The 14121-nt window shown below is 45.2% G+C and overlaps 1 protein-coding gene across 2 annotated transcripts in view; it reads right to left on the reverse strand.

The window, feature by feature from the left end:
* Nucleotides 1–6621: 6621 nt before the first annotated feature.
* The window catches only part of mvb12ba (multivesicular body subunit 12Ba), a 22774-nt gene continuing 15274 nt past the window's right edge, over nt 6622–14121 (reverse strand). For both annotated transcript variants that reach the window (XM_012830201.3, XM_012830199.2), the window contains exons 7-10: nt 12125–12219; nt 8527–8582; nt 8163–8222; nt 6622–7210 (exon numbers count right to left, since the gene is read on the reverse strand). In XM_012830201.3, coding sequence (XP_012685655.2) covers nt 7121–7210; nt 8163–8222; nt 8527–8582; nt 12125–12219 — 301 coding nt within the window. In that variant the 3' untranslated portion in view covers nt 6622–7120. The remainder of the gene's footprint in view (nt 7211–8162; nt 8223–8526; nt 8583–12124; nt 12220–14121) is intronic.

Genomic DNA, 14121 nt, shown 5'->3' on the forward strand with positions numbered 1-14121 from the left:
GCCGGCCACTTCGCCACTTTCATTTCCTGCGTGCGCAACCCTAATGCTGACAGCCCTGTTAGAGCCTGCCAAAGGCTGTGCCGATTTATCTGAAGAATCGTTTATACTGTAGGTCAAATAAGCACTTCCGTTTAAGGCATAGAGTTACTAGATAACCAAGCTTAATAAATATGTTCCCAAAAACATGAACCATATCAAAGTGTATGTCTTGGCATCTATAGAGGCAATAACAAAATTAATCTACCACTTAGAAGCTTAGTGTTAAACATAGACGTTAGCCTATTTTTGAAAACACGAAACCCATCTAACCCAAACACTGACATAAGTAGAACACGAAGAAATTAAAATCAAGATCCAAGTTATTGTAAAATATTGCTACGCAGTATATGCATAAAGAAATGCGTTTTCATTGTCTTTCAGGTATAGCAAGGTGCACCAAATGAGGTATCTGGCAACAACGACTGTGTTTGACTGAAGCTTGCCTCTGTGCAAGGTATACTATTCTTGTATATAACTCTGTTCAGATGAAAAGTTTATAATCTCAACACAAGAGTTCAATATAAATCCTTCTCTACTTGAGGATTCACATAGCAGATGTAGTATTTCCACCAAATAGTGCAGAGCAGCTGGTGATATGGCTCCATTCAGGGTTTATTTGGCTCTTGTCTTGTGGCGCTGAACCACTTCACTTGGCTATGGTTCCCTTTTGTGAAAATCCTTCCCTCTGAAGCTAATGGAAAAAGTGGAGCTAAAAAAAAAAAAAAAAGCCCCCCATCCATCCAAACCCTAAATGAGATGAGCTTCAAGGAACCTCTGACGTCTGTGGGGTCTTAGGAGAGCACAGTAAACCCTCTGACAACAATCCCACTTTTTTTCCATGATGGCATTACACGCCAGTTGACATTTTCCACCATCACCAGTGATTGCACCCAGAAGCCCGTTCCATGACCACTCTGAGGATGGAATAAGTGGGTTTTGTGGGAAATCAATATTTCAGCTTTTCATTTTTAGATATGTTGGACATACTCCCCTTGCCCCAATAAAGGCCACTATAGCAGGGCTTTGGGAAGAGGAGAATACACTAGTGGAGTGATTCCAACTTGCTACTTTAAATCTGTCCTTGATATGTGAACCAAGGGAGCCCATGGAGATCACAAACCTACTTCCTGTGGAACCATTTAGGCAGTTTCCTACCCATTAGCCACTCTTTTGTCAGCAGAGGAATATTTGGATGGAAAAAGGTTCTTAGTTGAACCTGTATTTTAATTTTTTTGCAGGACCCATACGGATTTGTTCTTGGCACATTCCTCAGACACAAGTGCTTCATATACATGCTTCCCATCAATTTAGAAAACTGCTTGACAGCTACCAATGCCATAGACTGTTGCTGGCTAATCCCCTATATGGTCCTCAGTACTCCCTGATATTTCCTAGGAGACGACCCACTGTCCCTCACGTCCACTTCGAAACCTAACTTTCATGCTCATAGTTAAGAAGTCGCAGTGGATAAATGACTGAATGTAGATGTGGTCGAAAAAGGATCAAAAAGTCCTTTAGTTTAAACAGTGTTGAGCACAACATGTTTTGATAATACCAAATGTATGCATCTCAGACCTTCCCTTCCCCTGTGGGTTCTCCTATCTGAGTTCCTCTGGGACTGGCGTGGGTCCATCTGGCTGTGATGAAAGGAGCAGGTCGGCTGTAAATGTCCTATAAAATGGCCCCAGCACCTCAGAGAGGGTGCACTGTGGCAGCACCTGTCCCAGGGTCAGGGGTCAAACATCAACCCCCCCCTCCCACGCTTTGCTGGCTTCCTGTGTGCTTTCTGTAGCCGCGGACACGATTCCATAAATCAGAAGGCTGGTTTCCTACTCAAGGATTGTGAGTCATCTGTGAACTGAACCATTGTCACCGGAGAATCTCCAGGATTTTTTTTACCCTGAAGACTACACTGAAGACTATGTGTTTATGTATGTGGAGTGGAGCGGAGTGATATGGGAAGACAAGATGCTTATATTTATGCAGGTTGCTATTTTAAACTATTATTACCGTTATTCTTTACTCAAAGCAGTCAGAAATGGAATCATGATGGAAGTCACTCTTGTCACTGGTCAGCAGTGCTTCCATCAGTGTGCCTGTATGTACCCCATTGGGTATTTACATAACAAAATCGAACTAAGCAAAAAAGCATTGATTCATTTTAGAAGCCAAAGTCGTGTTCTTTCCATGTTTAGTGTCCAGTGTCAGTGTCAGTGTCAGCCTGCTTTACTCAACTAGTAGAGCACCTCTGTGTTAACCACCGGCTAGTCAACAGGCTGACATCAAACAAAGCCCTTCCACCCTGCACATGCATTCATCAAGTAGGCTGACCGTACTGAAGCGGGGAGTGGCGGGGTCATTAGTGAGGTGGCCTACACACGACTCTACAGGAAGGGCTGGGTTTTTGATCTTCGCAAAACAGCCGCCATCCTTGACCATGTTGGACCGAGCAATCAGTGCCTGGCCTTTGCCGCCAGAGAAATGATACCCAAAAACGGAGAGAAAGGAGAGATGAGGGCACCGTATTAGAGAAGTAAGACAAAATGACTGCACATGGGAAGCGGGGGGGGGGGGGGAAATAAAGAAAGAGAACATGACCAGGCCATCCTTGCATCACTCTCTCCATCCGTCCATCAGAGGGACTCAGCTCACACCTCGCCTCATCACAACTCAATAAGTGTAATCACACACACATGCCCTGGCCCTGAGAGGGACGTGGAGCTAAGAGGCACATGCGGATCCCTGGAGCGCTTTGATGCCTGTCTGAAGCTGAACTCACTCTCGTATTCCGGCCCTGTTGCTTAACTGGGGTGCAGGCTTACAGGAAATACATTTTTTTTTACACTGCTTTAGCATGAGGACGGGTCAGGAGAGGATGAATGGGCCGGCCCTTAGATAGCTGAAGTTCTCCTTGGATGGGGGTGGCAGAAATATTGTTTTATTTGACTTTTGGGGTTTATAATTCCCATATGACGTTGGAAATATAAGATGCTTTACTGTGATAGGCCTACAACTTTCTTGCATCACCCATGTAAAGGCATGATGTAGAAAATAGATCCATATCTGTGTATAAGATGAGAGACTGCAATGCATACTGCTCTAATATAATTTACAAAAGACTATATGCGCTGATTCAAATTATTCACTCAGAACACCCATGAACTTTGAATCTGGCCCAAAAGCAAATTAGCAGATCAGTTTCTCTTAATACAGACCGAGGAGTAAACATCAGCCTTATTATGCGGAAGGAAAAAGTTGACCCAAGTTTGTGTTGGCACATAGCAGGGCCCGTGCAACCCGTTCGTAAATCCTAATCTCTCTGTTGTTTTACTGGGGTTCATTAAAGCTACCGGGGTGGCAGAAAGATGAGAGAGAGTTCGCCGTGTGCATGTGCCGCCGCTAACAGCTGGCTTTACATCTAGCGGAAAGGCCACGGAGATACAAGCGGAAGAGAGACATGTTAACAACAAGCGACTGTAAAATAAAGTTAAGATGCTCGTAGTCGTCGACTACAAACATACCCACACACTTGTATACACAAGCACACACACACACACACACACAGGGATAGGATAAGAGGATACACAAGGCCAACGCACGCATGCCGTAATAAAGACAGCCACACAAACGGCCCCATATTGACTTTTACTGACTGAAACACATAAGGGAATTAGGCTTTGGAACCATGAAAGTGATTGTGTGGCTTGTGCGTAAAGTTGGATGGTTTCTGTTCTTTTTTTGTTTTTTTTTTGAAAGAGCAAAGCTCTCTGCCACAGGATGCGAAGAGCGTACACAGGGATGTTACCAGAGCAGGCTTTCACAAGATGCTGCGTGTACAACAGCAGTAGCAGCAGCAGCAGCTTCGTCCCTAAATCAGCACACAAAACACACCAAACGTGCAGCTATTTCACACAAAAATGAGCATCACACAAACCTGTCAACAGTATTATATACATTTATACATGTATGAAAAAAGCATATTAGTTAACAATTAAGCAATGAACAACCAGGTTGAGTTAGTGTATTTACACGACACAGTCCAAAAATGACTAACACATATGGAATTCACCCAAAACAGGCAAAAGAAATGACAAAAAAAAAAAACATTTCTCATTGTTTATGAGTAAAAGTTGTTTTTGTGGTCTGAGTGCATGGATGTTCCTTTGAGTATGATGATGCAATGACGAAAGGGAACTTCTACTGGCTGTCAATCAGTTTCACAGCATCTTGAATTGTTTGCACCTCCAACACAATATCAAGTTGCCTAGGGTGTAACTAACAATACAGTTAGTCTATTTTTAAAATTTGATAATTAAAAAAACAGACAAAAACAAAACACTTGAAGGAAACTGATAGGACATGTAACTTTTTTTTTTTAGAACATTGCCAAGAGCTGTTTATGTTCTGGTTCTAGCTTAACGCTCAACCCTTTTTCAGCAGCAGCAGCCCTTTAAACTGTACCTGCTGTCTGTCCTGGACATCACAAGTGAGTTTATTCTGCACAATACTACCTGCACTCACAGATATGTTGGTTAGTAAGCAAGAGGGAAAGATGGCTGCTGGTGAAAGCGCAGACTGCCAGGTGTTTCAGGATGAGGCCTAGAGGATACGGCCATATACTGATCTAACACTAGAGTGGTTATACAATAATCAGGCTCGGTGGAGTCGCAGGTAAAAACGCTATTAGTCGTCACTACTCGGGTTAGAAAGAACAAGAAGTGTTTACAGTGGCCGTAGTTTACTCCACGTTACCGGGATGAAGTGGTTACGTTTCAGGAGTACATGCCTCACAGTGTGCAGGCCTACGTATTCGGGTTTTTTCGAGGCTCGCGTTTTAGACAGAATCGGGGCGAGCGTCAGCACTTGGTGTATCCGAACAGAACAATGTCACCTGAGTTTGGTTGGCCGCCCATTAAGACAAGACTAATACTGCACCGAAGAGAAACTCTTGTGTACGCAAGAAGGGCTGAACCGACCCAGCAACGCAGTTAGTGTGTTTTAAACGGGAGCTGACCGAAGACACTGAAGAAAGGGATTCCATTAGGCTGGCTCAGAGGTCAGGGTACCCTAGCTAGGCCATAGATTCACTCTACTTATTATAGTACTGTGTTATCATCTAGAGTATCAGGAGTAAACAGAGTTGGAATGGGAGGCGGTGCGAGTCTGATAGTGTGACAGAGAGGTTGTGGCAGTGAACTGAAAAGACCGGTCCGGTCGCCAATGGGTCAACAGAGGACAGAGTCATAACATCAGTGAACTGGCTTGGGCAACAAACAGAAGGAAAGAAGAGAAGCCATCTGCAATGACGAGCCAATTGTGACTTTCTCCCAAGTCTAATTCTGTTCTCTCTTTTTTCCTTTACAGTACAGAAGAGAGGCATTTAGAGATTCCTACTTTTGTCTGGGACATAAAGAGATTGAAAAACAGGAAATGAGAAAAAAAAAACAAAAAAAAAAACACAACAACTTCGATAGCTCTTTCATAACAAGCCACGTCACTACTGTGTGTGAAAAGTTCATCATGTTGCCTTTTGAAGATTAAAATTCTAAAAACAAACACTACCTACACACATGCATACACACATACACACATGCACATGAGTGCACTCATAAACACACATACCTCTTCAAAAAAAAAAAAAAACTTCATTAAAAATGAACAGTCAGGTGAACTATGTGACCAAGGTGGACCATAAATACTTGAATTATAGTAAACAGAATTGAGCTCATTGAAGAATGCCATGAAATGCCACAATGACAACAGCTAATGTAACACCAGCACTCATGCCATTAGTCCTACCAGCGTGCGCTGGTCAATGTGTCACCATGTCCGTTAGTGGTTGTGTTTGTGTCAACCCAGCAGTCAGGCTGACCAAGAAGTTGAGAAAGTCCTGGCGTTATCCAAAATTGATTCCTCAAATAAATCATAATAGAATAGTGCACTCAACAGAGAACTATTTGAACTAAAACAAGACAAAAACAAAAATAATAATAATCTCGACACTTCAAAGCAATCCTCATACATGACGCATTCACAACAATACATGAAGGGAGGGAGGGGGGGGGCCATGTTAAGTGTTTTTTTTTTAGGATTTAAAAGAATCAGGTTCAGATGTTCAAGGGTGTCAATGTGTTGAATTGAATAAGGGCCTCCTCAGATAGAGTGGTAGTGTCAAAGTTAACCAGAGGAGGGAGCTATATCCCACACAGACACATTGTTTCTTAGGCCTGCTTTCTTCTCCCCTGCAAACACTCGTAAGCGACACCTACAAACACACAGGGTCAAAGGCCTGTAGTATCTCCCTGTATTGGTGGCCTTTTGATGAGCGACACAGTCTGCGAAAATGCCCATCTCTGTGGCAACCAGCATCTCCTTTATGACATCACAATGGAGGACCGAGAGTTTCTTTCCAGGGTGATGCAAAGCCACACGGAGCCGTCTGCGACCAGTGAAGGAGGAGTGTGTGTGTGTGTGTGTGTGTGTGTGTGTGTGTGTGTGTGTGTGTGTGTGTGTGTGTGTGTGTGTGTGTGTGTGTGTGTGCGTGTGTGCGTGTGTGCGTGTGTGCGTGTGCGCGTGCGTGTGTGTTTTCTGGCTGGAGGTCCTCAGCATCTCGGTATCCCTTTTAGCTCTGTAGTGTTGTGTAGTGGTTTCCATTCAACAGCAGTAGAGAAAGTCTGCTGCTTCACTCCTCCTCTCCACAGAATCAATCAGCAGCAAGGACTAAGAGGACCTCGGGGCCGGTCGCCAGAGCTCCAGAAATCGGTCTGCTCGCGGTGCCCTCTCACTTCCCCCGAGTGAAAGTGTCAAAAGAACACCGCAGTGCGGCCTCCTGCTGTCTGATCACTTATTTCTGAGTTTTATGGTTTTCATATTCACTGAGGGAGAGAGGGGTGGGCACAACAATGAATAGATGAGTGGATGAAAGGTTGTGGAGGAGGGCATCGGTCCCCTCTCTCCCTCTCCCTGTGGGCTCATTCTCAGTAGTTCTTCCTCCTCATCCTCCTCCTCCTCTTTCTCTTCTACCTGCAGGGGGCTCGGTGGAGGGGTTTGGGGGTGGGGTGGGGTGGGGTGATGAGGTCGCTCAGGCCTCTGAGCCCCCCATGGTGGTCCTCGTGGGACTGGGAGGCAGACGGGCTGCTGCGCTGTGCTCAATACGGAAACTATACTCATACTGAGAGAGAGAGAGATAGAGAGACACAGAGAGAGAGAGAGAGAGAGAGAGTTAATACTTGTGTGCACAGAGATTAAAACAATACAATACATGCAGCACGGTTGAGTGTGGTCCACTTGTGGAGGTTATTAAGCTTGACTAGAACCCTGCCACTGAATGACAAAAATAGATTTCAGATCAATTTAGAGCAGCTAAAGGTATAGCTGAGAACTCGTGTTGGTTCAGGAGTAGTGGTTGAACAGTTGGCACTACATCCACACACTCAGAATCAGCTCAACTGGGAAAAGACATTTAAAACGGAACATACCTAAGCACACTCTGCCCCCTAGAGGCCAAATACAACTAATGCATTCCCAAGAGCGACTGTAGACCAAACAAGTAAACAACTTTGTTTCCTGGCTTCTGTTCACGTGTCAGAGGTTTGGAACTTAAAAACTAATTTAAATCCAATCTGAGGCCACATGTTACTATACCAGAGCCAACACATCAGAGGTTTATAAACTAATTGGATTTATGTAATTAAAGGAGTGTGATTTCTAACATTACTGAGTTCATGGAGAGGTTTATGTGACTTGCCTCCAGCTGTACTTTTAAAGTTTAACACCACTGGCTAAATCAAATCAGAGCTCTTTTTTCTCTCACTTACTCACACACGCACGCACGCACGCACGCACGCACGCTGTTTAAGAAATCAAACTTCCTCTGTTTATCTTTCTGTCTGTCCGTTTGTTTGTCTGTCTGTGTTTATCTTTTGGTCAGTCTGTCTGTCTGTGTTTATCTTTCGGTCGGTCGGTCAGTCAGTGTGTGAGTGTGTGAGTGTCCCATAATGTCATATAGAGGAATGGTGGAAGAAGAATGCCTGTGCTACTTTCAGTACATCAGCAGTTTTGTGAGGTAACTTTGCTTTTAAAAAATAAACCCTGAGGCCCATCTCTGCGCAGCACACACTCACCTCCTTCTCGATCTCTGCCAGGGATTTGATGTTGATGCCCATCAGGTCCACCTGCTGTAACTGCCAAACAAACAAAGAAGGGGAGTATCAGGCAAATGAACAGGAACAGAAGATCTGTAAGGAAACTTTTGACTTGTCACAAAAACAAGCATACAGTTAACATATTCATCCGGTTTCTCTTAATGCCTATTCATTTTGAGATATGCCCCCGTCAAGTGTACAACGTAAGAAGCAAACCCAAGCAGACATGTCTTTGCCACCACTTACACCAGAGGTAAGAGGGCAATGTATTTGGTTTAAATATGAAATGCGTGTTCAGTCATGATTTAAAGATGCAGTGCATCATCCACCCAGGTGTACTCACGTCATTGGAGGCACATGCAAACTTGTCGGAGATCATGAAGGGCACCCCATCCATCGCTGAGAGAGATCACAAGAAGACATCGAGAGGAACAAAAGAAAAACAAGACAAAACACACACAAAGTCAAAATCACTCCAAAAGACATCCTTCATTTACAAACACGCATACACACACCAAAGCAAAACGGGAGCAGTGTGTCAATCACAGCTCAGACAGGCCGATGAAAGATGTTAAGGAATACCTCTGAAGGGGAAAAAAAGAATGAAGAAGAAAAAAAGAAAAAGAAACTGCAGCATATCTATTTATATAAATGGTATGGTGTGACTGAGTTCAACAGGGCGGGACATGGGACCACGAGAACGAGAGTGGATAGGGCGATGGGAGAAGGGGAGGGGCCAGGAGGGAAAAACTGGAACTCAAGTGTGTTTAATGTCTACACAGCGCTGCACTGCCTTTCAAACAAGCAAAATTAAGTTTACTCTCATCACTGTAGGTATAAAGAAATATATACTTTTCTACATGTAAATCCCTTAGAGTTGTCAGTCAATGGCAAAGAGTTGAGGTGAAACAACCTTTGAGGAGTCTTTGGAGAAAACAGAAGCGTAAACGATAACCTGAGTTGTTTACCATCATGCCAAAGACTTTGTGACTGTACCAGTAAAGAGGATTAAATATGGCTTCCTCCAACTATGTTAAAATTCAGAACTTTCACCATTCACAACAACCTAAACAAACAGTCAGTTCATCATATTTACAGCCACGCATGAGCTGATTCAGTACTTTGACTGCCATGAGGTACAATAACAATAAAACGACAGCAATTGTGGTTTCTTCAAATATGACTGCAACTAGGCTACTTCAAAGAAACACAGCAATTTAGTTTGAGGGAAGCATTATAATTTTGAACACTCTTGGAAAGAATACTGCCCTGTCTTACTGAACACGTCAACTGAACCCACAAAAACACTTTGGCCTTGAGGCCTTGAACAAGACTGCCTCATTTTTTCATTTTGATTTCACCTGAGTCAGCTAATTGGAACTCTGTAAAACAAAGCTGTTATATACCGAGGGCCTTTAAAAAATGTCTTTGTTGGATATTCAGATTAATTCAAATCCTCAGCAACAAAAGGACTGAATGGCTGTGGCAGCAGGCACATCTCCATTGGTTTGCATGAAGAGGCCACATCTGCATAGGAGCCCAAACAAGAGGAGACAGACCCCACTCCCCGCCGGGGGGATGAGTACTGACAAGCAGCCTCTGAAAAAAACTAAAAGCACAAAGCCACAACAACACAGGAGCTGATGCTTCGGGATACAAATGCAAAAAGTTTTTCATCCACCCACTGGACCGGGGGAAGATGAAACGCTCTAACTACGTCAAGTGTGAATGCTATGACACATACAGGGGAAAAAATAAATTGGAGCATGATAAGACACTCGCACGCACGCGGGCGGGCGGGCGGACACACACACACACACACACATGCTCTGAGTCATCAGTGAGAACCATCAGGGCTAATTAGCCAGATTTCAAAGACAGAGTGCCGGCAATGAGACGATATGGGAAGAGAATTCTGTATAAAGATCCTTAATTGCACAAGGCATAAATCTGTGAGAAACTGGGGGGGGGGGGGGGGAGAGAGAGTCTTGTGGGAGAAGAGAGACAAGAGGGAGCGGAGGAGTAGATCTAGGGAGGAGAAAAGGAAGTGGGGGTGGGGGCAGTGGGAGAATTCTGATAAGCACCCCCGCGTCAAAGATTAGTTAGTTAAGCCTTTGTATTCCTCACGGAACATAGGCCATTGATGAATTGTTTCCACCCTCGTCTGTCCTGAGCCATCCTCTCCAGCTGTTTCCACGTCAGCCCCTTCTTCTTGAATTCCTGCTCTGTGCTCCTTCTCCAGGTGTTTTTGGGTCGTCCTCTACCCCGTTTGCCTTGTGGGTTCCATGTCAGTGCCTGTTTTGTTATTGCTGTTGTGTTTCTTCGTAGTGTGTGTCCAATCCAGCTCCATTTTCTCCTTAACAGCTGTATATCTACTGTTTCTTGTTTTGTGCATTCCCATAGGTTGATGTTGCTTATTGTGTTTGGCCAGAAGACTCCAAGGATGCGTCTTAGACAGTGGTTTATGAAGGTTTGTAGTTTGTTTATGATGTTGGTGGTAGTTCTCCAGGTTTCGGAGCCATAGAGCAGCACGGTTTTGATGTTGGAGTTGAAGATTTGAAGCTTCGTCTTGAGGGAGATGTTTTTACTTTTCCAAATTTTGTTTAAGATGTTAAATGCTGTTCTTGCTTTCCCAATTCTTGTCTTCATGTCATCCTCTGTCCCACCATCAACAGCTATCACACTTCCCAGGTAGGTGAATTTGTTGACATCTTCCAGCGTCTGGTCCCCGATGGTTATTGGGTCCGTGTTCTTGGTGTTTATCCGCATTACTTTGGTTTTTGGACCATTTATTTTGAGTCCAAGAATCCGCGTCAAAGATTAATAGATGCAAATGACTCCAGACGTTCTGTCTAGGCCCCCAGTGCCACCTCCAACTCCTGTACTCCTCCCCACCCTCACTCAACTCCTCACTCTCTTCTTCTCTGCTCTCCCCCCTTTCTCCTCCTCACTCTCTGTTTCCCTCTCTCCTACCACTCATCCGGGACTCACTCTCGTTTCATTCATGCTACGCCCCACCTGTCATACACAAACACTGCTACAGAGGAGTTGAGAATGTGTGTGTGTGTGTGTGTGTGTGTGTGTGTGTGTGTGTGTGTGTGTGTGTGTTCTTAGTTGTTTTGAGGAGCAGGACTGGCATATATTAATTGGGAATCTCTTCTCTCCATTGATGCTGTTGATGGATCCTCAGGAAGTATGTGCGTATCTGCGTGTGTGTGTGTGTTTGTGGAGAGGGGGCAAAGAAGAAAGCAGGCGCCGCTCCTATCCGCTATCGGTTTCCATAGACACACTAAGAGTTTGGGGTTGCCGTGACGCCTGACGCCTGGGAGGCACTCGGGAGCTTTGCCTTCGTTCCCTTCAGCATTGTTTGTTTGGCTTTGATGAGTGTGGGAGGTTTGGCAAGCGGTGAAGAGGCGGCGCTGCTCTTTAATTGCCCACCGGTTTAAATGATAGTGTGTGAGTTGTTGACGTTGTGGGGGGTTTGTGTGCGTGTGTGTGTGTTTGTGTTTATATTTGCTCGCCGGGCTTTTTGAACTGGTAAGGATTGTTGTGTACAGGTGCCACGGCTACCAGAGAGCCTGAGGTCTGACTGGAGGCAAAAAGGGGCGCGCTCAGAGGGGAGACCCCGCCGGGAGTAACTAGGCAACAAAACACACAACGACAAAAACACACACACACACACACACACACACACACACACACAAACATACCAACAAAAACACAATCTGACAAAAACACACACACACACGGTCTACCATCTCACACAGAAGCACAACCAAAACACACAAAGCTTGAAGATGCCTCGCATTCAAAATAAACAAGCAGCAAATGGGAGCAAAACATTTAAAAGGTCTTTTCTTTCTTACTTCCGCTTCAAATGTTTTTTTTTCAGTACTGTTGACTTAGGGAGGAGTGTAAACTGTCACGAGGAGGACGCTCACCTGAGATGGCATACAGGTTGGAGTTCTGGTGTTCGTAGTCTGGTCTGGTGGTGCTCTTGCGACTGAAGCTGGCCGGGAGGGTCATGGATATGTGCCTGTAGAAAGAGAAGCAATATTAACGTCACTGTGCGGACGCCATCATTATGCACCAGGCATCAACATCTGGAACCTGGACCGGTTAACCTGGAGGAGAGAGAAATGGGAGTGTCTGCTATAGGGGGTGTTGCCTCAGTGAAGTGCAGAAAATGGCTATAATATGACACACACACCCACACTCTTTGAATGCATATTATGCCACAGAAAGGTATCTGTAGCTTATATGGTATATGTCTTTGTACAAAGACAAAGTTATTACTCTTGATCCAACTAGGAAGAAAAGAAAAGTGAGTTTGATGCCAGTGCTATGCTGCTCTGATCCCCACCGCCAAATCTGACCGTGCCCTGCACTACGCTCTACAGTGCTTACTCATTTCAGCTAAAAGCGCACACACACACACACACACACACACAAACAGACAGACAGACAGAGACAAACACACACAGAGACACAGACAGACACACACACACACACAGACACACATAGACACACACACACACACAAAGACACACAGACACAGACAGACACACACACACAGACACAGATATGTCTAAGCGTTAGCACCCTGGCCTCTGCGGCCCCTGTTCTAAATATAGCACGTCGCTAACACTGGTCTCTCGCTCTGCACCTGCCTTTGTCTCCCTCTCATGCCCTCAGAAGACTGTTCACATGAAATGGGAGTGCAGAATGTCTACATGTCTAGCAAGAACCAGGTGTGCGTGTGTGTTTGCATAACTTGTGGATGGATTGAGTGTGTCTAATGGGTGGACCACACACACACACACACACACACACACACACACACACACAACGATGATGCTACATTTATTTTATCTTCTTTATTCAGCTGTAGCTACATAACCGCATTAATGCTATGTACAAGTCAAGACGGTTCCATCCTCTGCATCAAGCTGCCTCGTACCCTTCACCATCCCTGGAAGTTGCACAGCTGCTGCCAGTCAAGTTGAGCACTGACTACTGCTGTGTAATCAACTTGACTGCGCTGTCAGAGCGGTGAATAATGCGCTGCCTGTTCCAGACGCTCTAATTAAATAAAGAGCTGAATAAATGCTGCGGCCCCCACCAACAACCAGCCTCCTGTTCCTGCTCCATCTCCAGCTCTGCAGTTGGCCACTGGCATGAGCACTTGGCAGCGAGGGATGAAGGCTGCATGCGGATACCGAACTAAGCCCATCAACAGGAAAAGAAACTGACAGAATCAAAAGGAGAAATCGACTGCGATGATGACACTGCATCGTCAGGCGGATACGGGGCGCAGTCTATTTTTATATGAGCACAGAACTTCTGAGGGGCTATCAGACAGGAAGGCAGAGAGAAAGCCAGAGGAAGGGGATGGAGAGAGGGAGGAAGGAGAGAGGGAGTGTGTGACACACAAACTGTATACTGAAAGAGAACAAGATTACATGGCCACAGGGAACTGATGTCAGGGTCGGTGTGGAGGAAGGGAACAGCTGAGGCTTTAAGCAGGCTTCCTGTCCACATGCACCAACACACACACACACACACACACACACACGGAATATCAGCCTCTAACCACGCTGCAACCACAGCCCTCTACCACGCCGTGCCACATCTTCTGATCTGGTGCCTAAGTGTGTTATACCTGACACACTGGCCTCTGCACTGTCGGGTCTCATCACGTCAGCGGAGCTTTCTCCTCCTGAGGGCCTGGTGTTTCCTAGCATGCCACTGGAATGTTCACAAGAGGTCTTAAGTAGGCCCGTTACCCAGGCAACGCAGGCTTAAGTGAACCAAGGGACTGGTTAAGCAGTTTGGATGGCCACTAGTTGAGTTCAATAAAGTGAGACACTTCAGGGCCTTTCAAGAGAGCCATGAGAGCAGCATCAGGAATGTGCAGTCTGTGTGTGTGTGTGTGTGT

This window comes from Clupea harengus, chromosome 12 (assembly GCF_900700415.2).
Source record: "Clupea harengus chromosome 12, Ch_v2.0.2, whole genome shotgun sequence".
In the NCBI taxonomy this organism is placed as follows: domain Eukaryota; kingdom Metazoa; phylum Chordata; class Actinopteri; order Clupeiformes; family Clupeidae; genus Clupea; species Clupea harengus.